This window comes from Pezoporus occidentalis, unplaced genomic scaffold (genome assembly GCF_034315485.1).
Source record: "Pezoporus occidentalis ecotype Australia unplaced genomic scaffold, CSIRO_AGI_Poc_V1 ctg7, whole genome shotgun sequence".
NCBI classification, from domain to species: Eukaryota; Metazoa; Chordata; class Aves; order Psittaciformes; family Psittacidae; genus Pezoporus; species Pezoporus occidentalis.
In genome coordinates this window covers 5262766-5290188 of record NW_026916052.1, presented here as the reverse complement: position 1 = coordinate 5290188, position 27423 = coordinate 5262766, and the positions used below count along the sequence as shown (strand labels likewise).

At 36.3% G+C, this 27423-nt stretch overlaps 1 protein-coding gene across 7 annotated transcripts in view; it reads right to left on the bottom strand.

Moving 5' to 3' along the window:
- Positions 1-27423, bottom strand: part of PDE10A (phosphodiesterase 10A) — a 369917-nt gene that overhangs the window by 44524 nt on the left and 297970 nt on the right. For 6 of the 7 annotated variants that reach the window (XM_062641801.1, XM_062641799.1, XM_062641796.1 and 3 more), the window contains 6 exons: positions 26974-27002; positions 17060-17180; positions 15101-15150; positions 5395-5535; positions 2885-3040; positions 137-187 (listed from right to left, as the gene is read on the bottom strand). In XM_062641801.1, the coding sequence (XP_062497785.1) occupies positions 137-187; positions 2885-3040; positions 5395-5535; positions 15101-15150; positions 17060-17180; positions 26974-27002 (548 nt within the window). The remainder of the gene's footprint in view (positions 1-136; positions 188-2884; positions 3041-5394; positions 5536-15100; positions 15151-17059; positions 17181-26973; positions 27003-27423) is intronic. The other variant, XM_062641797.1, reaches the window with a different exon arrangement.

The window sequence follows — 27423 nt, the reverse complement described above, 5'->3', positions numbered from 1 at the left end:
CACGTTCAAGGAAGGGCTTGAATCAATGTTCTAATAGTAACCTCCACTTAAATTTGATCATTATCCATGTTCCTGCTAGTCAAGTTCTGGCAGAAGGGCTACACAATAAAAAAAATTAAAAAACACTCACACTTACTTGTACTTGATGTATTGCTACTGAAGCCCATGCAAGATTTGCTGTTGCAACCTGAAACAAAAGAGAAGAAACTAACTCTGAAGAAACCTTAAAAATGTTCTTGTCTTCTCCCATCCAGCTGCTAAGTAAATTGACTGAGCTGTTTTAGACAGGCTTCAGGAAGATGGTTATTTTGTGGAAGTCTCAGTATACTTGCAAGTGTTTCAATTTTAGTAAGGCGCATTCAGTCACAAAATCAGTATCCAGAAAATGCTTACAAATGCTCTTCAGAAGCAGTATTGTGAACCCATCAGCTCAGAAATACAACATCAAAATAAACGTCTAATAAGCCAAGGGCTTTAAAAATTACATTATGTACACTGTTGAAAGGCATCTGCCATAGAAATAAAATATCCCACAACAGCTTTCTGGGGCTGTATCTCTTGAGCCACAGCTATTTCCAGCTGCAAACAGGCACTGATTCAATCATTACCATTTCAGTGGCAGAAGAACCAGACCTGATCCCTCAGCCAAGACTAGTGTTTTAAGTATGACAGTTTCCAGGCAACATTTCAAACAAATGGCATGTAAACTGCAGTTAACTAAGATGCGCTACCATGAATAATCTCCTGTCCTTGAAACACGGGAGCTTTATAGGAACACAGAGGACATAAGTACAAGAGGGCTGCTGCTGCATACCCTCCTGAAGTACTTCCCCCACCACAAAACAGAACACATTGTACTCATTTTATAAAAACTGCTAATGGTATCCAAAGACTTTCTGAAACCTGAAAATGAAAAGAATGCTTTAGAACACTCAGAAAGTGACCTTTAAATTTTTAAAATTTACTAATAAAATACTTCTATTTAGCAGCCAGTCTTTTTCTAGCAGTACATTCATGAACTTCAGTTACAGATGGTATTTCACATGGCAGAAAAGACACATATTTACACATAACGATGCATGTCTGAGACCTACCTGAACTGCAGATTGATTAATGCAATAAAACAATTTTTAAAAATAAAAACATTGTATATAAGCAGGAGAATTAATGAAGCCTGGTTTTGTATGAATACCTGTTGTTTGCTCTGGGAGCAGGGACACTGTCACCATCATATTAATCCAGTTCCTTACCATGACCTCTACTTATCTGGTAGAAAAATATCAGGTATAACACTGAGGCTGAAGCAACACTGACTGCCCAACTAACACACATGTATGATCATCACATGTATGCTAGGCTACTCAGGTTACTGATAAATGGAATATACGGTTGACAAGTATTGCTAGGTTTTCCTCTCTTGGAAGGGCTGGTTTTACTGTCTCTTTCTGCACATTTTCTGTTCTTTTCACAAGAATAATTCCTGTTCAGCCCAGCTACATGGTCCCATGGTGCATCTAGTACCACTGTCGAGACAACAGACATGGCTAGAACTCACCCCATTTTGTCCTAATCTCTGTGTTCAGGCTCCCTTCTCTGGGGAAGGGTACAGAGAGAAAAGAATGCTACATTTGTCCTAATGTATGAACTTTCTTAATGTGTAGACGGGACATAACAAGGATCCTCACCCAGACACAAGAACCAAGATGCACTTACAACACTTCTAATACAGTGATAGCCTTTGAGACATCTTCTCCATTAGCAGATTTGTTTGTACTTGGCTAACAACTCATAACTTTGGTTTGATAAATGGACACATATAAGCAAAGCAGTTACACAGGCCTTATAAAAATACAATAAACCATGCAGCGTAAAGCACAGTCATGGAAATGGTAAGATGGTTATGAATATTGGGATGAAAAAGCTTCAGAAGGAAGGAAAAAAAAAAGTCAGAAGAGAGCTTTATGAATGGCACCTAGATTAGTAGGTCATCCACATACTGTTTCTAAGGACATCTAGGTCAGGAAACAAAGTACAGTGAATAAATCTTGACACTCAAAAAGATAGTATAGGCTAGAGAAACAGAAGATGCCAGCTCATAAAAGCTAAAGAAAAGGCTGACCCAAAACCAGCACATGGCTGTCAACCTAGGAAGAAACCATGAGACATAAGGACTCAACAGCCAGCATTCAGCGAAAGGCCCTGGAAAGACTATGTGCATCTCTGTGTGTGATTCCTGGACACATACAACTTGGTGTCTGTAAGTTTAAGAATGTGAATACAAACACATGAAATCTCTTTGCTTCTCTTCTGTTCTAAAATAAAATCACTTTCCCCTCCCTAGGATTGAGACTTACTACACTGTGCTACAATGTTGCAACATTACGTTTTACAATAGGGCTCCTTCACTTGGGAAGCCACACCAAAAAAGACCACTAAAAAAAACCCAAATCTTTCCATACTGCAAAATAAAGCCTTGCTGGAAAATTAAAATTGAGACTTGGGATAACTTGTCAGCATCCTTTTTACATGAAGTTATTTCGGGTTTTGACATTTGATTTACATTTATATTTCATTCGCCTGCTCCTGCATAAACTTCTGTAACAACTCTGCACTGAGTTTACAATCAATAAAGCAATCTTGAACTCATTTTGCCACAAAAGAACACAAGGCAAAATTCTTGCTGTGTTCTTGTACTTGAATATGTTCATTTTATCTCTTGAGAATACAAATCACTGCTTTATTTTTCAATAAATAACATTATCAATCAAGTACAAAAAAAGTACAAAACACATGAAAGGAGTGAGAGAAGAGCGTTGCAGGGGAACGGGGATCCTGAAGTGCTGACCATTGCGGGGAAGTGGGAAAAGGCCAGACATGAGCTCACCTCTTGGTGACTAAGGTGGAAGGCTTCTTTGCCCCAGTGACGGTAAAGCTCCAGGATACCAATTAGATCACCTATTGCAGTGACAATTGGCAAACACAGAACAGATTGGATACGTGTCCCTGATTCCAGTCCAGTACCTTTGGGAAATCGCTCATCCTAGGAAATGTAAACATAAAGTGATAAAACGTAACTGTCACAACATTAACATGAAAGATACACTGACATTTTTCTCCCCCTCCTGGCTGATCAAATCTGCAGGAAAATGGTAAAATTCACTAAACCTCTTAGCACAATTTACAGACAGTATTAAGACATCTACAAAAAAAAAGCTATAAAAAGTCAGCATTAATTTACATTTACAGGTAACCTTATTGATGTAAAGTCAGAATTAGCTGTGATATTGGATGCAGCTTTAGGTTTGTTTTTAAAATACATTTTCTCTGATCTCACAGGCAGCCAAACCAGTCTAATACCAGTCCAGATTAAGTAAAAACCCAAACTAACAACATGACCTCATCCGCTTCCCTTTTCCCAAAAAAAAAAACCCAAAGCATTTGTAATCAAGTGGACTGTTCAGATTTCAGGGTTCTGAAGGAGACAGCAGCGCTTGCAAGAGAACAAAAATTGAAACCTCAGTCTAAGGCTTTCTGTTATACAAAGTTACAACCCTCAACCAACCACTGAGGAGGAAAATGTGTCCCCCAAAATTATACTTGAGAGTAAGAATCTTCCTCCTCTTGCTTATGTATCCTGAATAAACCATTGGAAAAGTTATAAGAACAAATGGCAAAATAATCCTACCAGCTGCTATAAAAGGCCCAAATTCATAACTTTTAATCTACACAGGGAATGTCCAAAGCTTTAGTTCCCCATGTAGGAAAACTCACAAACACCCGAGAAACCACCTGGATGTTACAATTACTAAGGCAGTAACTAGCTGATGTGAAATGTGGGAGACCCACTTTGTTGAACATCAGTCCTTCAGTACTTGATTTGCACCAGATGTTCCCCACAGGCTGTGTTTAGCTAAGACAGATACTCCTTCAAGGCTGATTAAAATCTCTTCTTTCTTAAAAAAAACCCCAGCAAGTAATCTCTACATTAATTACTAAAATGACAATCAATCTGAACCACTAGGAACAAATGACAGGCACAGGAGAGTGGTAAGCACTTTGCAACATGAGCCTCCTGCTTCCATGTTTTAATTTTGTCCCTTCACCCCCCAGACATGGCTGGCAAGTCTATCTGTAAGCACTTTTCTCACAATGTTGAGATGCTCCTAAAATCAGATGAAGGCAAACCATGTCACCCAAATGAATCTCCCTGTTCAGTCAACAATCCACTGATAGTGTAAACTAATGAAGTTTGAACGCCCTCCTCACTACCTCCCCCTCACCGAGTTTATTATGAATGTAAAACCAAAACATACAAGCCTTGATACAAGGATATAAGGATATTAATTGGAAATTGCCAGTAACAAGCCATATATGTGACTGGAAAAACACTAGAAACATATAAAATCTATATAGTCCAGAGAAAGCACTGTTACTACAGGGAAAAGCGGCTTCTGCCTTTTGCATTTGTGGTTCTGCTTAAGTGTACTTATATTAGGCATTTGGTATTTTGTTTATAGCCTGAGTTTTGCCAATAAAGGTCATACATTTTTGTAACAGACATTTTTTAAAATAGAGACAGCAATGTGCAATTTTGGCCACAGTATCCAAAGATTGTTTTTCTGGACAGAACTCAAAGGACAGAAAACACTGAAAAGAGGAAAGAATTTAAACTTCCTTGGTGTTCTCATAACCTACACAGTTGATCATAAAGCGTCCTCATAAAGTACAGTTTAAATACCAGTTTTATACAATTGTATAGATGTGACTAGAGCATAAAGTTTAAAATAAAAAATGAAAAGGATAGACATACAGAGTACCAAGATTTATCAGAATATCACCTCAGGACTTTCTGAACCCTTTTATGGACAAAGGCCTGGATTTTGATACCATCTACATTAGTGTGCCTTTCATGTAGGTCTACCGATATTTTAAGTATTGTAGCTTTACATTAGTGTAAGCAGAGATCAAAAGCCTGTCTAATAAACAGAATTCTGACTGACATTCCTGTCAGTGTGAGCTCTGCATTATATCAAACTTTGGTTGACTGTATAGAAGCCATCTTGATTGGGATTAGCACACTGAGTATTTCAAGACCAGAAGGACAGGAGTTTTGACAGTTTGGGTGTTTTCTTTTTCTCTCCAAGTGACTATGGTCCTATTACTCCATTACTTCCCTTATCTGGCAACCAAAAAAATATTGAAATAAAAAAAAAAAAATAAATGAGATATTCTGAAATTATTCTATCAAGCCAATCCAAACTCAGCTTTATCTTCTTGGTAGCAAGAAAGATGTAAATTCTATTGTCATACATTCAGCTCAATAAACATTTCAGTATTAAACCATTCATTCTAAAAACATGCTATAATCATCTCATTAAAAAGAAAGCTTTTTACCCCCAGAATATCTTCTACTAGCAACGTTTTTCTGGATCTGGCTACATAAGCAGATACTGTAGTGCCATGTGCAATGGGCCCTGCAGGAATGAGCCGTGGTTGTCCTTCTTTAGCTCCTGGTGGTGTAAATACACACAGACTCTAGTTAGAAGGAAAAAAAAAAAGAAAAAAAATAAAAGAATGCAATTAGAAAGCATGGTTACTTTTACAGAGTTACTGTGCTACCTACTTAGTGTAAAGGATTGGCTAAAGGAGGTAATATAGAGAAACACAGCTTTTGACAATGAGAAGTAGTTGGATGAACTCCACTTAACTGTTTTGGAATCTTAGGAAATCCTGCTCTAAAGTCACCATTCAGAGAGCAGATAACTATTCTGCTGAGGTCAAGTCATCATATCAGAACTGGACTGTGCGCACCTTGAACACACAGTACACCGCATAAAGACTCACAAAAGAAAATATTACCTTGCAAGAGAAAGATAGATTAGTTTGTTTGTTTTGTAGGATACACTCATTTATTTCAATAGAAATTACTCAAAAAGTAGAGATGTCTTTAAATTTCTTATTTACCTCATCCTAAGGAAAGCTAATTTCTAAATCATCCTAACACTGTATTTCCTGAAATACAAGTGATTGCATATGTCCCCTATACTAGAAGCAACATCTTACTTGCTGCCTGCCTAAAAGTGTCCCGTTTGTTGAAAAGTCAGGTATTGACAATTCATACCATTGTCAGGTATTGACATTCATACCATTAAACTCATCCAGAAACATCTGATAATTGTTCTATAACAAAAAGATAACACTATGAGAATGAATGGGATTGCAAACATTATTTTACAAACAGAAAACTAAACATAAAAGTCAAACCTGTAAACCCTCTTTACGGCAAACACTCTTCAAATCTAAAATTTTACTCATCTTTGGATGAAAAATAAACTTTATGGAACAGTAAAATGCTGGAAAACAATGTCTTTATCACAGTCTCCTTAAAATTTTCCTTTATCATTCCACCCCAGACAACCTGCAAAGCAATAGTCTGTTAGTGACAACTAATTTTAAAATCACAAAACCACAAAAAACAGTCTCCCATGCAATCAGCAGGAGCAATTCATTTTACAAGCAAGAAGTTTCAACTTCTGTTTAATTTTTCTACCTTTGTCTCATTACATCCACCAATTTATGTGCCTCCTAAAGCTACAGATGACCACAGACTCTCAAAATTTACCACCATCACACCCTATTCAGCACTTAGAGCTATTACCCTTTAAACACAGAGGGAATTAATTCAGGCACATGAAGAATAAATGACACAGCAAAGATTACATGTAGTGATAGAAGAGCAGGGATCAAATCTCTACGTTCAAGACTCCAGATTACTGTCCTAAGGTATTGAGCCATCCTTCCTTATACATTCCTAATATTAACACAGCTAAAGCACCACCTCAGAGACCCACCTTCTATTGGCAGATTGTGTTTTCTTATTTACTATAATCAATGATGCAGCTTATTTCACCAAATAAATTTTTAAGACCAGGAACATGTACAGAAAGCACCTGTAGTTAGTAATTCTACTGCTAAATAGCTGTATGATTTTAAATTATGACCTTAAACCATATGATCTAAGATGAAACATTCCTTGCTAGGAAAATTGATTTTTTTTTAAATTTTTATTATTTTGTTATTATTTACACAAATAATACCACAGGTAAATGATACTGCCACCATATGAAGTACTACTACCATTCTCGGTAGGAAAGGCCACATTATGTGCCGCTCCTTTGTACTGATTATTTTTATTATCAGACTTTGCTTTCATTAGGGCTGCTACAAGGGTCAAGCTCCCAAGATTCTACAGCATCAACAGTTATGATAATTAGTATTAATTACAACTAATCTCTCTCCTATGTTTATAATTCACAAGGGTTTCTATAACAATAGACAGAAGCAGAGGCACAGGCACTCCAGATTCCAGTAGCTCAGAAACCAATGTTGCTTTGAAAGACTGAACGAAGAACTTTTAAGCTGTTTAAGTAAGACTTCAGCTGAGCCTTAGCAGTAAGCAGGGAGCTTCACACTGGCATTGGTATTATTTAAATATTATGCCATTGTATTCCAAGTACGTCACAGTCACTAACCATGCATTATTACAGCTCCCCTATAAGCTGGGTGGCAATGTTATCCTCATTTTATAGATGAAAACTACAATAAAAAGTTTTGATTAATATAGCTATTGTAGCTAAGGCTCCAGTTACCATTTGAGTATAAACTTCACAGTTCACTGCACAGCCTACAGAATGCCTTGCACTATGGCTCAGTGAGCCAAATGGAGCACAAGATGAAGAAAACTCAAGCGTGAAAGAAAGAAGACAAACTTCAGAGATCAACGGTTACCAATTTGGACCCTATGGGACCAAGTAGATCACTAAACAGGGGCTGTTTTCTAGCATGGAATACTACAGGTACAATTTGCACCTGAAAATTCATCTACTGTCAGCTGCAGAAAATGAAACAATGATCTGAGATGCATCCTCTCATAATGATAATTCCTTTATTCTGCAAACATGAAAGGCACACTATAAAACATACTAAACAATTTCAGAAAGAACATACAGAAATGTTCAGAGACTAAGGAGATGCAATATAATGTACCAGATGCAGGTACTCCTGTGGTGAAGAAGGTACATTAGCTGTGATGGATGAATCGCATTTTGGAAGGAGGAAGTTGAACTTTATGCTGAGGTGAAAATAAATTGTCAAAGAAAAGTACAGAATTCACAGCCAAAACAAGAGTGAAGTCTATCCAAGCAAAACCAGTAGTCCAATGGTTAGGGCATTTAGTTGAGTTCATTTAGTGAGGAAAAACACTTGATTCTGACAAAACCAGTAAGTCAATATTTGTCCTGTTATTTAAACAGAGAGTCAGACAACCTCAAAAAGTTCAGCAAGACAAGAAAAAGAGGTTTTCATTCAGTTATTCCTTTGCTAATATTATGCTACAGCTGAGAATTAAACTACCTTTAAAGAGAAAATAGAGCTGCCACATAGTATTTTAGGTCTGACAAGTCATTTGAGCGTATTTATTTCATGTTCATGCAGTTAGAAGGAAAGACACTCCTTCCATGGAGCAGCTCTACTGAACATGCATGGTATTTTTCCTCCGAAATCTCAATGTACTTCAGAAAGAGACTAACAGCTTGCACTTTTGGTAGTGATACCTAACAGCAATTAATAATCAAAATAAAGAACTAGGAGAGCTTCAACCACAACTTAAACAATATATATTCAATAAATAAAGGAAATGAGAGAATATAAAGTCCCATAATTTCCCAAACACTATACAGATAAAGTAAGGTAAAGGAGATAGCAGGATGCCTGCGCACTGCTCACAGTATCTTTCTCTGCTGTAACCACCTGCAGTGAGAATGTATGTCAGTATCACAAACAGGTAAACATGAACAGATCTTTAATGATACAGTAATGTCATGATCTATCGACTGGTAAAAGTTAAGCAATTATAGATATCTAATGTAGACACAGAATTTGATATCTCTGCTGCTGAGGAGGAAGAAGGCAACCAAGGCGAGAAAGTCACTCTGGGCTTGATAAACTCCCCCCTCCCAAAAAAAAAAAAAAAAAAAAGAAGCAAACACTCACAGAGCAAACCCTTTGAAAGCTTCCAGGTTCATGCATTCTGGAACACAGTGGCCCAAGAGATCCTTCAATTCCCTATTTTGACCTGTTTCCAAACACAGACAGATCTCCTTATTTACATGAAGCTCAACTACACTATGACCAATCTTTTTCCAACAAGTCCCATATGGTGATGGACTTCTTTAAATGTAGTTTTAGGCAGGGGACACTGAAGTCTGACACCAAAAACCTCCTATACCTTGTTGGAACCTCGAGCACAAGGTGCTTCTTTTCCTGCTGTCTGTTCCAGCTGGGCCCAGAATCTTCACAATTATTCCTTCCCTCCTGTTTCATCTCTTGATTCACTTTGATAAAGTGAAAAAAAACCTCATGAATTTTGACTGATGTGACAGTGTGGCTTGGAACCCACTAATGGCCTTAACATAACAACAGGGAGCAAGATGTACTTAAAAAAATCCAAACTGAAACAAAAGAAAAATCCAAAACTTGCAACAACCGTAACAAAGGTTCAACCACTGGTGAACACAGACAGTTATAACAAAATTCACCCTTTCATATTTCATAGGCACTTTAGGTATAGGCAAACATATATTTAATCTCTAATTTCTTTTTAAAATGCTAATGTATTAACAAGTCTTCCAGTCTACATAAGTTCAGAATGATGTCCACTGTAATCAGTTCCTGAGGGATAGCAACATGACAGCATTCTCAATTCACAGCTAAACACACAAACTTGGCTTTCAGATACATAACAAAATTAGTACATAACCAATAAACCATAATACCATGGCTTTTAGTGCTCTTTTCTTGGTGCCATGCACATAGTCTGTCAAAATTATTAAGTAATTTACCTTGAACCTCTTTTACTGCGGCTGAAGAAACCTTCATTACTCTTCACTTTTAACAGCTAAAAGCATGCAATGAAAAATTTCTGATGTTCATCCTCCCATCCTGTCGTAACCTGGCCCCACATATTTGTTTTTTTTTTCTATTCAAACTCTAATGCTTGACAGGTGAAGCAGATTAAAATCCTCATAAATGATGAGGAGCAGGAGCTTAAGTCTCATAACACAATACCATCAGCACCTCCTGACAGGTATTTTACACATATGTATTAGAATACACAGGTATTCTTATAGTGAAACACAAGCAACTAAACTCTGTCTAGTCTTCTAATCAGTTCTGCATTCTACCTAGAGTATATTCATCATGACCGTATTCCACAAGTCCACTTACCCAAATATTAAATGAAACAAGAACAAAATTTCACTAAAATATATATTGACAGTTATTTATCTGATTTCTTTCAGTTTGATAATTTATTGACTCAAACTCAAGACACTATAATTCAGCAACAGCTTTCCCTCTCTGCTATCATTATCCATGAGCAAGTAAGAAAGCAACAGATTTCTTCCACTTTATATATATAAAGAGCACATGATATTAGAATCAATTCAAGGACAGAGACCAAGATTTTCTGGACTGACTTGCAGCTAGAAGGCTTTCACCTGGAAACATGTTTAAAAGACTCAAATTTCAGTGAAGATGTCTACATACTCAAAATAATGCACCTCAGCCTGGCACAAGACCCTGAGGCATTTAGCAGGCACACGTTTTTTTCTCGGTTCTTAGTAATTCAAATCACCCACCCCCTCAATGCACTAGGTGGCACTGCAAATCAAGCTGCAACAATTTCTGTATGAGCAGAAATTCTAGAATAGCTTAATAAAATACACCCTGAAGCACAGAGTACGTGCACATATTTGTGGCCTCACATAATTATTTCTTTCAATAAAGCTATTTGAAAATTCTGTCTGAAGGAAGGATGATCTCTTTGTCAACACAATTTGCAGCTTCAGGAAGTAAGTAACACAAGACCTCGGAACAGCTACTTTAAGTGTATGCCTATTACATTCAAAGTCATGCGTCTCTACGTAGGAATCACAATGTAATCATGAGGTGGATCACACAAGTAAGGACTTTAAGCAAGAAGCATCTGAAGAATCAGATAATATAATAATACATTAGAAACTGTAGCTGTGAGAAGTGTTTTAGAAATACTGTCTTGTAAAGATGTCAGCTTACACGCTTAAATCCATGCCCAGCTAGCATGATACTTAAACAACTGATTTACACACACACTACATCCACTACAAGGATTTCAGCAAAAACTTTAACTCATGTTTGAAGTTTATGTTTAATTAAAGTCATAAAATGAGAATTATGAACCATATATTCATCCTCATAAGGAATAAAACACAAAACTGAAATAAACTCCTTTGCTGGGGAGTTGTGAAACATTCCTGTTTGTTTTGGAAGTGTTTCCAGTCTCCACTAAATAGTATTTGCAAAATAGCTGTAACATACGTTAAAAGTAAATAATTTTATTTGCATAACTGCATTATCCCATCGACACAGATGATTTATTAGACAGAGAGACAGTTCAAGACCCAGAGCCAGTATGGGCATAGGTCTGCCCAGAAGCTGCACTGTTTCTAGTACCTGAGTATTTTGCAATGCATTCTACCGTATGTATAGCATATGCAAAACAAGATTCTGACATACAGAGCAACCTGTGGGGAAGGAAGGAGTTGACCATGGAAGTGGTACTTACCTGCTTGTAGGCAATTATTTGAGAAACAGAACACCCTTAGCAAAGAGTGCAAAGAGTGCTAGCATTTCCAAGCAATTTCAACAACCAGAAAGTAGCTAAAATCACTGAACTTGCCACACTCATTCTGGCACCAATTCTGAGTAATACTCGCATAAAGAAATGCAGTGTAACCTGCAACTGGTGTGGCATCTTCCATTTTAAGCAAATTCACCCAAGTGAAGATCCTGAAGGCATTCAACCCAACCTGTCAGCCAAAATTACCTTGTCCTTATGCTGTTATCCAACTCTAAAAAAAGTCAAGATATAGTTTTCTATACTTCAACAGAGAGAAAGAGAATAAGTCCATTAAAAAAAAAAATGTGGACAAGTATTTCAAAAAACTCACATTTGTGCTGTCAAACTCCATACAAGTTTTTTTCCTAAAACAAAGTCCTCCTTTAAAAGCCAGCTATTCATCTATGTTTTACAAAAAGAAAAGTACCAGCTGATCTAGAACTTTTCTTCTCATTAAACAAATTTTCAGTTTTCAGTATGGGAAGTGCTGCCCATAATACATACTGCACTAAAGAAAAATTTACATGAATTCTTAGTAACCCATGAAAAAGAAAACAGAAACGATATAGCAATTATCTCAATATTAGGAACAGCAGCACACAGACTGTAATAATCATTTGCTAGTTTTCATTTTGTAAATATCTAGAATTTCTGTAAAAGGAAGTTATCTTCTATCCTGTCCAGAAACTCATTATTTAATCTAGGCTAAAGGCAGTTATGGAAATCTCATATTGCAAAAATGTTCCTTAGCCGAGATTAACACTCATCAGGATTCCCAAATTTCTATTTCTTTAAACAAGCACAACTATACCTACACACATTTATAGCAGGAACTGAAACGAAGTAAAATTAATGCCTTTGCTTCAGTTTTGATCCTAAGTTCCCTTACAGAATATAAACAGAATACACATCACTAAACATTAGAAAACCATTTGGGAAAAAGTAGGTATCTACTTATTCACAGGATTCCTCCATTCTTACAGAATTCCCTTCCAATATTTAATTCTCAAAAAGGCATACACAGACACTCTAGAAAAGCTGTATTCAGGCACAAATTATTTCTTTGAAAGCATGGTGGAAATGACTGTTACAACAGGTCTAGTTCTGCAACCTGAGGCTGCTGACTGCATAAATACCAGCAGATTCATGTGTACTTCTCAAGCTAACAAACAAAAAGCCAAATGCTAAGATTGGGAGGGGCGGGAAATTAGTTTTGCTGAACTGGCAAAACTTAAGTCACAAAACCAAACATCAAAAAATTAAGCCAGCAAAAAATAGAGGCCGTTCTTCAATATCTAGCCATAGGTGTTCAGCAATTATTTTGTCCAGACTAATGAGAAGGATTTTTATAACTTTTGGAACTTCAGCTTAAAGAATTCGCTCCTTTCTCCCATTTATCCTACACAGTATCTTTTTGCTCACATTTAAAAAAACATATTTAGCAAATAAAAATATATTGATGGTATTTGCTTCATCTCACTTGGACACATCCTTTAAATTAAATATTCAAAAAGACAAAGATATCCAAATTAATTTTCAATGACATTTTCTTACAGAAAATAGGCTAATGCATTACCATTTAGTTACAAGACTACAAACATATGAGTCTGGCCCAAAGCCCACTAATGTGAATGGAAAATCTCACACTAACTTCAAAGGACTTAGGATCAGTCCCTATAATAACTACATGAAGAACATTCCATTTTGGGAGATGCAGCTACATAGCAGTGGTTAATAAAGTCAATGTGTGTTTTTAGTAGTTGGAACTTTATTCAGGAAAGCTATACTGGGAAGTAAATAGATTCAACTGCCTAATAGGCTATTAAAAAAAAAAACCAAAAACTAAAAATGTAGAAGGTCATAAAGTGCCCAGGCCCTCAAAGCATCGGAACATTGGGAGGAAACCCATACATACTATGGCACACTAATCTAATAGGAAAAAACTCACCACAGTAAGAATCCTCTAGGTCTCAAGATGTAAAGTTAATTTTACTATCATCTTTTACAAAACATTTAGACATGAGCATGCACAGATGGCTGAACTTCCAGCAAGCGCTGCCTCTGGCAGCAGAAGGAAGCTCCAGTGACCATCTGTATCACCCCCACCCATGACAGCGGACACTGTCACCTACTAATGAGAAGATTCTATTCACAACAAGTGAACATGTTACTTGAATTACACCCCTCAGTCAAAAGGTTATTAAAAAATGTATGCTATTTACATACTTACAGAACTCAATTTACAGGACTTCATTAGACGAAATAATCATTAAATGAAAAACATATAAAACCCACTTCCACTTCTTTTAGGAAATTTCTGTATGGGCAGGCTTCTACGTCCTTCAGATGAGGCAATACGTTTTTTAATAAGTAAAAAATATTCTCAGACAAGGCTCAAGTCACCTGCAGGTTTGTACATCTTCAATCCTGTTTCCACTATTTCAAAATTGTCATTCTTTCCCTTTTTTCTGAATTCAATTATGCCACTAAGAGCAAAGGAAATGGATAATGGACTACACAAAAAATAAACTATTAAAGCTGGCTGTGTAAAGTAAGGGAACAAAACAGTAAGAAAAATATTTTCCTCTCTCATCATTTTTCAGTAAGAAGAGTTTAGTTTGTTTCTTGAACCAATGAAAAATATAACATTTCTGACAAACTGTGGTTTTTATATGGACAGAACTGACAAGTATAAACTACTTTTTCTTCTTGATAGCCAATCAAAATAACTACAAAGTCTTGTATAACGGTAACTGTACAAATCACTCTGGATAGGAAAAGTATTAAATGTGTTCTAAATGCCAAATAACAAAACAGCAAAAATTGGATTCCCTGTTATTCAAATTATTGCACTACAATCTGACTTCATATGCAAATTTTAAAATTACAATTTATTTTATGCTAACTAAAATCTACATCTAAAATTTACATTTTCTCACTATCAAGTTGCAGCTGGCAGTTAACAGAAAATATGACAGCATTAAAAAAAAACACAACAAAAAAACAAATCCTCAGAGTTAACTAGATGAAAAGAACAGGCTATGCAGAGTTTAAATCAAAGAGTTTTCTGTTTGTTAAAGACAATTAATAACGGGGCTAAATCGCAAGTTAAGCTGCAACAGTCAGAGTAACAACAGCATGACTCCTAAATCATTACAAAAAAAGTAAAAGGCCAAGGATCTAAATGCTGGAAACATTTTTTCACTACTAGTATGTTCAATAAGCTTCTACTTTACAGAAATAAAGATAACATAAAGGTGTTATGCAGCACTCAGGTAATATTTCCTGCTAAATGACATGTAAAATGAAATCAAAGTATCATTGTCAAATTGGAAAATGCACTTGTAACTACTGAAAAGCAGCATCTTCATCCAGTGTACTTACATTATTGCATTCTCCCAGGAAATATAGTGCAAATCCATCAGCTTTCGTAGCTGCCAAAGCAATAATAAAAGAAATAATTGTACTCCCAGGGGGAAATCGGACTTACACAAAATCTCTGAGGTGAAACCACAGATTCAGTTCCATTTAGGACAAACATCTACAATTCTAAAAGTGAAGTTCTGTTGCTGTGTCATTTGAAACTCTCCAGACTCTACAAAATTAGAGGTATGAGATAATATTCCCCATTGTCATTTATTACATTTTAAAAGATAATTAGAAATGTCTTAAAATATCTTATTTTTATTCCAAGGCCTAACGTCTGTAAATTTTAATTAATTCATATGACAGTATAGAGGTAACATAAGAATATGCATTTACAATATAACCAGCCAGATAACATTATAATTTCCATGAGTAAAATAAATACCATTCAAAGATGGTATGCTATATTTGTCTTTCCCCTAGGACAGAAAACAATGGCGAAATAAAATGTTGCAAATATTGCCATAAAAATGTGTTTCAAAACAAACAGTTTCTATTTTCTGTACCTGCCACATATTAAAAACACTGACACTAGAAAGTTCATATTTGTCAGATTTGTGAAAGACTCAGATTGCTGTGTGAAACAGGGAAAGTCAAGTTCCTTAACATCTCAAAAGTTTGAAATCAACCACCCATCATAACTTATTGCTAAAATGAAAACTCTCAAAATCAGAAGAGGATAGAGGAATAGGGACATTTTATCTGGCTTTACACAATAGACTTCGACACTTTGTCTGTCTTTCCAACAGTTAATAAACATTCTAACCAGTAAATGCACATATCTGATATTCATTTTTTTATGAATGAACACAAGAATCCATCTAGTACATTTCATTGGAATGATTAGACTTGTGTGTGATTAAATCAGCTGGCTTTCTGCATTTCTTTGACAATAGGAAAAAAAAACACTGTGTAGTTACTTGCTTATTGTCAACTGTGTATAAGCAGTAAGAGTTCAGGGCATGGTAATTTGCATTCAGTTTTTAAAACCTTCAGATGCAGTACATAAGCATATTGAGCTACCAGACAAGCAAGAACTGGAAAAGAAATAGTATAAAAAAACCCCAAACTCATCTCGTTTACAAAAGAAAAAAAAAAAAAATTGTAAAAGATAGCAGACCCTGTCTCCTATAGCTTTTTGTTTGCTGTGTATTAACAAAATCCAGTCTGATTTGCTGTCTGCTAGACATCAGTATCCAAATAACCACTTAAGCAAAATCAGTAAATAGATGCAGTCCTTTTAAATCACCATGTATATAAACCAGAATTCATCATTACAAGATGATGAAGTAGTAGGATCAGTAAAACCTTTCTAAAGAGCTGAGAGCTATACTGAACAAAGCTACTGTTACTTCCTACTGAAATTTGAGTACATCCACTCTGGCTAAAAAGAAACTGAATTACACTTACATTCTTATCAGGAAATTTTGTTTGTTTGTTTTATTTCTAAACTTTTGATCATGTATAGCATTTTCTTTCCACAAAAGGTTATTTACATCAGATGGAAAAAATAACGGTTAACAGCTGAATGTAATTAGAGATCACACAAAAGACATGTTCTCCTTCAGTAACATCTCAGGTTTGTTTCAAATGGGGTTCAAGTATGCGGCGATATTACCAATAGATTGTTTTATTTTACTTTCAATGTTGACACTGCAACACCATCACGACCAGTCTACTCTGGTTCGTTTAATGGGGGGCTCTAATTCTTCAATTTGATAAAAAACTATCCAAAGATGAAATCACTGAAGTGCAGTCAGGAATTCACTGAGGGACAGAAGGCAAAGTAAGCTCATACTGAAACATCCAAAGAAAGCACCATTATCAATACTTGTCTTTATTAATTAAATCACATGAGAAATATGCTGTGCACTAATACTAAGTAACAGCTCAGAGATACCTGATCCTCCTTCTTACCTATTTTTATGATGCTGCTCAGTTCATACAGAAGTAGTTGATTATCCCCTCCTGTATCCAGGCGCTGTTCTATGTAGCTGTTCAATTCATACACTACACCTTGCATATTTGTATCCTGGTACTATGGAAGCAAAGATGAGAAGAACATTTTAGAACAATTCAGATGTATTTTGGAGGTTTTAAACACCAAATTGCATTAAAAATAATGTGAAGATATTTCAACACCAAGCCAGTTGTGACTGTCCTAATTCAGCTGCCTTAAGAACTGGGTCACTGCCAAGCAAGAGACATGGCACTCCAGTATATGCTCCATTAGATATTTGTTCATAGTGTACGGAGTACACCGCTGAGCAATCGGTAATCACCTAAACTTAGGCAAGATCACATGACAATGTCTCATGAGGAGACTGAAGGATGCATCAATTATAAGGTAAGCGACTTTCAACACCTTTCTTTTAAGCTCCACCTCGACTATAAAAGGTAGCAACTAGCTGACTTTGCCAACATCTTCCACCTCAAATTCATGAACCTAGTGACAGAACTGTGCCAAGCACCAGGACTTTGAGATGGTAGCTCAAGGAGCTCAGCAATTACCACCACTAGACTGAAGGACAGGAACTGCACAAGTCAAAATTCATACTAGCCATTGTGGCCTAACAGGCATCTGTTTCAACTGAAGCTGACAGACAAAGCCAAAAAGAAAATACAAATTATGTAGGATATTTAGATAGGAGCAATGGGGTAGTGGTTGCTGGTATGATGAAACAGCCTGAGATGGCTAAAACAACACAAGAAAGGAGATGCAGCCTCCCTTCAAGGGCCCAGCTGCATTTGGTTATCCAGTTCCCAAACCCTGAAGGACTGATAAAACTGGCAGTAAACGTGCATGTGCAGCATGACAGGATGAGGAACAATAATTTCAGAGAAAGCAATACTTCGCACTAAGTAAAGATTCATTACCCTGCCCAAAAATGGTAATTTGGTAACTGAAGAAAGTAATATGGTCAATTACTTCCTGAACTCCATGATGCGGTAAATCATGTTGATTAAACTAAAAATGAAGCTGACGATATTTACACATATTAATGTTGCCTGAAAGACTAAGACTTATTCTCCGACTCATTCACACTTTATGGCCAAATGTAATACAGATTAGAATAATGTAAACGATACTATGGAAAATGCCATGGAAGTTCAGAGTACCACAGTCTACCCACTATTCCTATGCTCGTGTGCATGTACGTAACTGCCCTGTAACTCTCCAGATCTTCTTTGTAACTTGGGGTAAACCTGTACATGTGACACTGATGGATTTCACATGTAACTTACTATATATTCCATGCTATAAGTTTATTCCAACCACTGCTTTAATGCATTTCTATGCACAACACACTATGCCATGAATACAGAGCATACAGCCATATATATTTAGGATACATTTGCCTTCTTCATCTCAAAAAATCCCCAACAACCCAACAAATGCCACCAACAGAAAACCCAAGTGCTTGCTGACAATAACAATTCCTGATTCCTATAAATTAAGCAGATCTTGATCTTGATTTTAAAATGGCAATCTTTGCTGTAACCCCTTCTTAATACATCATGTGGTATTAATCTATTGCTGCAGATGGACATATTAGAACATTTAAGACCTAGGGTATCCAAAATGTTCTCAATGTATAACAAACTTAACATTTAATAATTCTATGAATTGATGTGGCAGTTATAAAATTTTACAGTGATAAAAGGTCACTCTGCATACATGCATAATCTGCTGTAAATCCTGACTGTACAATACAACACGTCTTTATAATCATTAGCACCATATGGCCCCTGGCAAGCTTCCACTGACTGTCCCCACAGTTGTGCCCCACATTTACTACTGTATGATTCTTCAAAGGGAGAAAACAAAGCATAGTTTCATTAAAGTTGAATTTTTAGACTTATGATATAGCTGTAAGTAGCCATATAACAGGAAAATGGTGAATGAGAGTCTACATTTTTCATACATGCTAACCTATACATCTGCAAAAGCACGTGTAGCCACCTATCGTAAAGCAACAATAGCTAATCAAGCACACATGCACTGAGCCTTTAGCACATGGAAAAATGCCATCTCAGAACTTGGAAATGCATACGTATTTCTTCACCTGTGATGCACAGCCAGTATTAAATCAAATCTTCAAAGGTTAAAGCTAATACCTTAAGAGAATGCATCATCAAAATGAGCCCACTGGCATAACAGCCATTGCAGAATAACAACTTCCCTGTAATCAAGCAGCAGTTCCATATGCATAGTAATTACATAATAAGCTATGTGCCCTTTATCCTCACCTCTACAACATATGCTTGCAAACATTTTGTACGCAGGGCAAATCATTGCATGCATCCATGATATTAAAAAAAATGACAGGTGCTTAATACATCCAGTTGAAATACGACAGATTTCTATTACCATCATTAGATCCAATGTGTTACTAATACAGACCTGCGCATACCTGGTGTAAAACTTACTTTAGGAAAAGAATTCCTCAAAAAAATTCAACACACTTGGTGGAAAAAAGACTACCTGTTTGTCATCGGATATAGTGAAAATACTGTTCCTTAATTCATTATAATAATAATTTAGTTTGCAATTTAAACATCATTAATACCTCCTTTTACTTAATTCTTCCTGTTGTTGATTTCCTTCTATTTAAAATTCAGTGTCTACAAGGATTTCTGCATACTTACTGTAAAATTCTGAATTTCAGTGACATTACATTAAAATAATTCAAGCGCACGAAAAAACAGTTTAGCACTATCATGCCACTACCATACTGGCATCGTATTTCTAGTAGCTGCATATTATTAGAATACTGTGAAAATAAATAACAATTAAGGAAAATCCTGTTATAAATAGTCATATTCGAATTTATATATATGAAAGAAGGGCATTTTTGCAGGACTTATCTAAAAATGATTCTATGGCTCACAGTATCACAGTATCACAGTATGCTAGAGATTGGAAGGGACCTCGAAAGATCATCTGGTTGTTTGTCTTTAGAATACTGTGGTACAACAGAAGGCAGCAGCCTATGACAAGTGATTTACGAACAGTGCTGTGACTTAGATATAAACAAAGGGGCTGAGAATCATAAACATTTTATTCCATGAGAAGAGATATCAAAATATCATAGAGATGAATTTTAAGCATTCATCCTGAGCAATTAAGACACATACACAAAAATTAAAATATTCAAGGACTAAAGTAAACTTTACATACAACAAACTGAAATGAAGATTAATTTCCATGTTTTCATGCTTACAGGGTAGATGTGCCTGGGGCATTTTGTGCTCCTGCAGAAAAGAAAAAGCCCTTCTACTGCAACAAAAAGCCTTCATTAATACAGCACATGGTCAATAAATGCCAACATAATCAAGAAGTTGATCTGGTTTCTCTGTAACTTCTTAAAATGTCTTCTGAATAGCAATGAGAAGAGCAACTTCATAATACTCCCTACCACAGAGCTCTTTCTCCACACCAACAATTGCCTGGTTCTGCAACAGAAACATGTCCTTTTACAGACCATATAGTATACAACATCACAGGCCAGTAGGAATTTGAATAAATGGACAGCCCAAATTCCATGTAATATGGAGAGAGACAGCCAAATGTACTTTGGGGAAGTGGAATTTCATTGCATGAGGCTAGGAAAAGAAACCCAACCAACCATGGGAAAAAAAAACAACAAACAACCCCAAACAAAACCAAAACAACCAAACTGAAAGCCACAAAACATGGGGGCAAATGGCTACATCCAGAAAGATTCCTTTTGATGTTGCTTATTTTTCATCTGTAATTTAGGCATCTTAGGCTGGTTTCAGAGGATGTGCGAGAGAACCACAAGACAGAGCTTTTTGTCAACTGATGGAGGTCTGTAGCTGACCACAGGGTTATGAGGGCCAGAGTGGTACCTGTTGTAGGAGGTGGCTGTGAAGTTCTGTTTAGTTACACACTCAGTGTGGAAATACAGCACAGGCATTTTGCCAAGGAAACAGGAGAAGGTGCTGACCTGTCACATCAACACGCCTTGGAAGCAGACTTTTGGGAAAGCAGGGACCAGTTCTTCTAGCATGCAGCAAGCATTTTCATCCACCAATGGGTATAAAGAAAGAAATGCTTGCAGAAAAATAAATAAATAAATATTTAACTAAACCATTAAGTAAATTGGGAAAAGGACACACAGCTGCACTGATGGCTAGTTCACATCTAGAATAGAATCTGGTGCTTCTAATTTTGGGGCACAGATAACTAAGAGATTAACTGTGTTCTACTAACAGTGAAAATACATCTAAACTGCACATGTGAAACAACAAAAATATGGACCTGGACTTCATTCATTACAAAAGTAAAACACACAAACAAACAAACAAAACGACAACAACAACAAAAAAAACAAACAACAACCAAACACAAAAAAAAAACACCACCAACAAAAAAAATACTATATAGAAAACCTATAGAAAGGGAGCAATACTGCTACTTTGCTTCAAGGTGGACATGCTGAGCCAAAGGATGTCAAATTCTCAGACTGAAAATAAACAGTGGACAGAGTGTTGTAAGCAAGCTTACAGTGCAGAGCCAGCTTTCATGGGAGCAGAGAGCTTGGAGAGGAAGCTCAGAAAAATCTCTCTGCTCTAAAAAACCCCAGAAGGGGTAACCAGGATTGGCTGGAGTAACCAGCTTTGTCTAAACTTGGACACTGAAAAGCAAGAAGCTATAAAGAGCAGACTGAACTGTGATTAATTCTAATACTTTTACATAGCCTCAGAGAAAACTGTTTCTACACAATTTGTCTGACGTCTATTCTTGTTTTGACTGCAGAGGACATGGGTTAGAACTTGCTCAGTAAATAAAGTTTAACATTGAGACACCATACACAGGTGAATTGTTTGTTCATACACCAAACACCATTCATGACAAAAGCAAAGAAGGAAAAATACAAGATGGCATTTGGCGGGATGGGCCCTACTATGTCAAAATACGCAAATCAGCTCTCTCACTCTGCACAGAAAGGGCTCACTAGTTTTGAAGGCACATGTTTCATAGCCTGTTTACATAGCTGATTTCACAGACTTGGAGAGGTGGTGAGAACACCTTCCCTAGGAGAAGCTTCTTGCTAAATAGCCCGCATTCACTGGCATCCAATTCTAATCATTACATCAGCTCCTTCCCTGTTATCAAGTGGCAACACTGAAACAAACTGCTTCCCTAATAATAGGAAAAATACATAATAAAAACCAAAGACTTGGATTATGAGAAAAGAACATTATGATTGCACAGAAGTAACTATATAAGCTGTTATTAACTGTAAGGCTCATAAAACTGCATTAATATCTCAATTATATCACCTCTCTAGGTTATATAATAAAATAGCATAATGAGCTTCATTTTAACTTGACAAGACTGAATACTGCTCCTCGTTTTAAAAAGCTTTTTATAAAATCACATTCCCTCCTAATACTTGACTTGCAAGCACTCTAAAGACATCATGTACAAAATTAAAAATAAACTTCCTCATTTTCCTACCCCTGTTGCTTATCATCGCCACGGTATCCACAAGATTTTCTTTATAAAGACATCAGCTTACACAAGCATCTTCTCATAACAATGGGTGCAATGCCATCACTCCTAAAGGCTAAATATGTATGTTTGCTCTAGTTCCCCTTACTTTTTGATTAATTTGTTGCAGTTTTCAGCTCTGAGACTGTGTGAAAACATTCAAATCACATCTTTAATAAGGAAATACTGCAAAGAATGAGCTTGCTTTGCCAACGTGTCATAAAAAGCAAAAACTTTTATTATCATTTGCACGGTGAAGATGCATGCAATTACTGCAACTATTTACTGAAAACACACTTGCTAATTCTGTAACTGTCAGTGACATACTGTGCTGGGTGCTAGCTGGTGCCAAGGCAGCTGCCAAAAGCTCCAAGTCCAAAAAGGGGAAAGGGGATGATTAAAGTATTATTCCTGTTTCCAAGAAGAAAGTACTATAAATGAGCTAGTCACTTGCTAGGTAATAATTTTCTGATGTTTATACGGTAAACTTCTGCAAAGTGATTTGCTGTTGCATCACTGGAGTTTACAAAGCAAAGGTACTTGCCAAAAAGCAGCTTCACTGGAAGTATTGTTCAAGTAAACATGGAATGGAAAGTCATTAAGCAAAATGAACAACAGCTAATTTTGCTGTGATCATATCGGGAACATGAAGTATTTTTGTTTAAACTTCAGAATCTGCGGTACAAAAGAGCACACAGTGATCATGGGAAACTTAGCAGCACGTAGAACAAAATTCTGGCTATAGTTCATGTAGGAATGGGGTTATTTTTGCCAACTGAAAAGAATAACATGTCTCTGATGCACACTGTTTTCACTAATACTGTCAAAGAAATGCAGTGTTAGTCTAGATGTACATGAATACACACGCACTTAGTATTCACACTCACGCTCCTCTATTTTCATTTCCTTTGTGGATAAACCAGCAAAAACAAAGTATAAAATTCAGCTTAAGTTTGCTTCATCAAAAGAGTTCAATAGTTAGTTTTCTTTCTGAAATCCCTCTGTCCAGAAACCCTTTCTGTAGCTAGGATGAATGGGAAAAGCCAACACACATCTGCACAATAAGTAAGCAGAAGAAACTCAGCCTTTCCAAGGATGCTCCCAATATTATATCATGCGGTGATTTTTGTCTCCAGTTACACGTATTTCATAAATTCTGGAACCTAGCATGTAGAAAAAAGTTCACAGGTTCAATGTTTGGTCACAGATGCTTATGAGATGTTTTGCAACCAGAGTTGTTATTATGCCAAAAACAGTCTACAGGAATGGGGAAATCTTCCTCCACTCTGACCAGATATTATGTCAGGCCAGTCTCAGATAAATTTACATATAACTTCTGAACACCAAAATACTGATGAAAGTGCCATCAGCAGACCAGATTTAAAGACAGTAAATTTTGAAAAGCTGCTTTTCTGTTCTACAAATCTCAAAATTTAAGGTATGTGGAAGGTTTCTCCCACTCCCTTCTTGTTTCAAAAGCATGCAACATAATACTGATAGCCAAGATCGCTACTTGATTTTCATTTCTCTACTAAGCCTCTAAAAATGGCAAAAGATTAAAAATGCAGATCCTATACCACTGCAGTTTTCAGAACTTCAGTTTTCAAAGTGTGAAATTGCAATATATGCCCTTGAAAAATACAGGCATTTCCTTCCAATAATTCAAGATTTATTTTTTTTTCCCCAAAAAATTGGACACCATTCATCCCACTGCATTCTGCTGATTAAAAGAAAAAAATGTAAAGGAATGACATGTTCAGTATTTAGAGCCCCAGGGCTCTAATAGGTATGTTTATAAAGAAAAAAGGACAGGCTTTCTGGGGGGGAGAAAGGGGTTAAAGAAATTTAATAAATAATATCCTCCCCCAATTTAATGCTGTTGTTCTGTGCAAGCACAACAGAAAGGGAGACTATTGAACCAACCAATGTCAGGGCATATGACTATGAATGTTCTCGTGTTGTCACTCTGCCCAACATTGAAAGATGGAGAAAAAACAACCCATCAATGAAAACCACATTTTTTCAACATATTTCTACCTTGGTCCATGGCTAATATTTTAAAGCAGGTGATGATTTAATTCTGCAATAAATTTACTTTCACTAACCTTTATTTTTGCTTCCCAATGATATAAGCTGCTTCTTGCAGACATTTTCAGGAATTAAAATTGTAACTTAATGACCTTAAAACTCATAATTCTTCAGTCAGCATGAACATATCTTTTTGTCTGAAAAACATTACTCACATACAGAACTTTCCCAATTTAAATTCTAATTTATGTTCAGATTTTAATTAAACTGGCATCTGTTTGAGCTGCTACTGAAGAATATAATGTATTGCAAGGGTCTACATTATAATATATGGCATTATGCAAAAATAATATAACAAACATGTTCATTTACAATGTGGTGCATTATTAAGTGCCCACAGGTATTTTTCTTTAAAAAGTAGAGTAACACAGTGTGCACATCATGACTGTACACACTATGACTGACAGCTTAAAACTCCCAAAAAAAACGATGCAGAAAACATCATCTGAAGTATTATCTGCACCCCACTGACTCCAGGACTTCAGGTGACACCCATTCATCTTCAGCAAAACTCGTAAGTCAATATATATCATTTTGACGATCTGAGATGTCTGGGACCAGGATGCCTGAGAGGCAGAAGGGATGACGACTGGCAGTGCAGACTCAGGGTTGGGGGTTCAGGGTTCCAGAGCTTACTTTATTTTTTTTTTTCCTCAAATAGCTCAAATGTAGTAACCTGGATATGTTTTCTAACTTCATTTTACAGAATTTTAGGTAAAAATGAATCTATTTACCAAATTAATGACAAATAAAAGGAACTTTCTTCCAAAGAAATAATTAAGGCTCTAAGATTTTTAGGTAGATCTTTAATTACATTGAAATCATAGAATCACAGAACAGTTAGGGTTGGAAAGGACCTTACCATCATTTAGTTCCAACCCCCCTCATGAGCAGAGGTACCACGCACTAAACTCTGTCACCTAAGACTCCTTCCAACCTAGCAGAACAATATATATGCAGATACACTGATAACAATAAACTTTAGTTACACTTACAACTATAGTTGTAATATACACTTAACTGCTGTAAATGTTGACTACCAAGGGATGACCAAAAAAAAGGTGTTATACATTAATGAATTACTAAACCATACTATTTTCACCTAAATTCTCAATACCCTTATACATCTGTAGTACATCACATATATGGAAAAACCCTGCTTGAGTATACTAATTTTAGACTAATTTTAGGCATAATTTCTTTTTTGTAGTATTGGAAGAGGCGAACTGCATTCCCCCTCATGCCAGCCCTCTACTCTCAGGGTTACCAAACTGAGGTTTCCACCACCAGCCTGTTTCCACTCCTTCCATACGCTGGTATTTTCCAAAGGACTTCTACTGGGAGCAAGACCACCCAGCCAGCTTTTGCAGCCTTTCAATAGGCCTTATTTTTAATGTGTGTCTGACAGTACTGCCTTTCTCCTGGAAACATGAAACAGTTTATGCAAGACATTCAAGACGAGGAGCAAAATAGGACTATGACTCCACCTCAGAAAGCTGTAAGTGGCTCCCTCATATGAAATAACATTTGGGTGCTTCAGGCTGACTGCAGGCATCTCACGGCAACAGACTGTCCTGTGCTGATCTTTTGTTATTCCCGGCAAAGGCACTGGTTTCCAACAGATCCTCCTAACTAGTCCTCAACCACAAACCAATATTCTGCAGGACACAGGGTCAATCAGATGTAAGGCTAGAGTTGGGAATATATTACTGAATATGTTGCTGAACATTTTAGATTATATTTCATTTAGTACACTGCAAAATATTTCAAATTAAAGAACACCACAGCACATGTCAAAGGCAGTTATTAAATAGGGCATATTTCTTCCCTTGTTTCCTCCTATGCTTGCCATTTCTCAAGGTAGTAACACTGATTAAATGCTTATGCTGTTATGCTGAAAGTTCCCATGATTTTCCTAGTTTCCATAAAATAATTTTTTTGACACTGGATCACGAAAACAGCAATGTGAGAACTCTAAATTTGTTAATGTCAAATACCCTTTAATTTATTTACAGCCAATCAAGTGTTCTTAATACTTATTTTCCTTGTGAACTGTTCTCTGGTCAGTCAATACTCCCTTTTTTTTTTTTTTTAACTATCAGTGGATATATATCAAGGAGAATAGAGTAAAATCCTGACCAGACCCTGCACAAAAATAATCTCAAGTGACCAGGAGGCCTAAGAGACCATACTTCTTTTTAGAGAGGAGAGTAGTACTTACCCTGCTGACTTCTTTAGGAGTCGTTTCATCTAAAAGGAAACAAAACAAACAATTAGGCATGCAGGTAAGTTTCACCACTGAATGAAGAACAAGATATCAAACTTCAGGCAATTTCTGCATCTTTGCACAAAACGTAACATGGTTCAATAAAGTAACTGAAATATCGTAAGACCTGTGTGCATTTACAATCTTTTAAACTTCTAAATCTAAAAATCAATTAAAATTACAATAAAGTATTCAGGAATTCTGTCATGACTTAATAAGAATTCAAAATTTTCTACACATCATAAGACAATTCACAGGTCAGCTAAACCAGGAAGTCCTATATCATTCTACTAATTTTAAACTCCAGTAAGGCAACTGTTAGTATTGCATAGTCTGAGAAGTAAAGCCCCTTCACTATCAAACATATGCCACCAACATCCTACATACACAAGCAAGTTAGGGAGC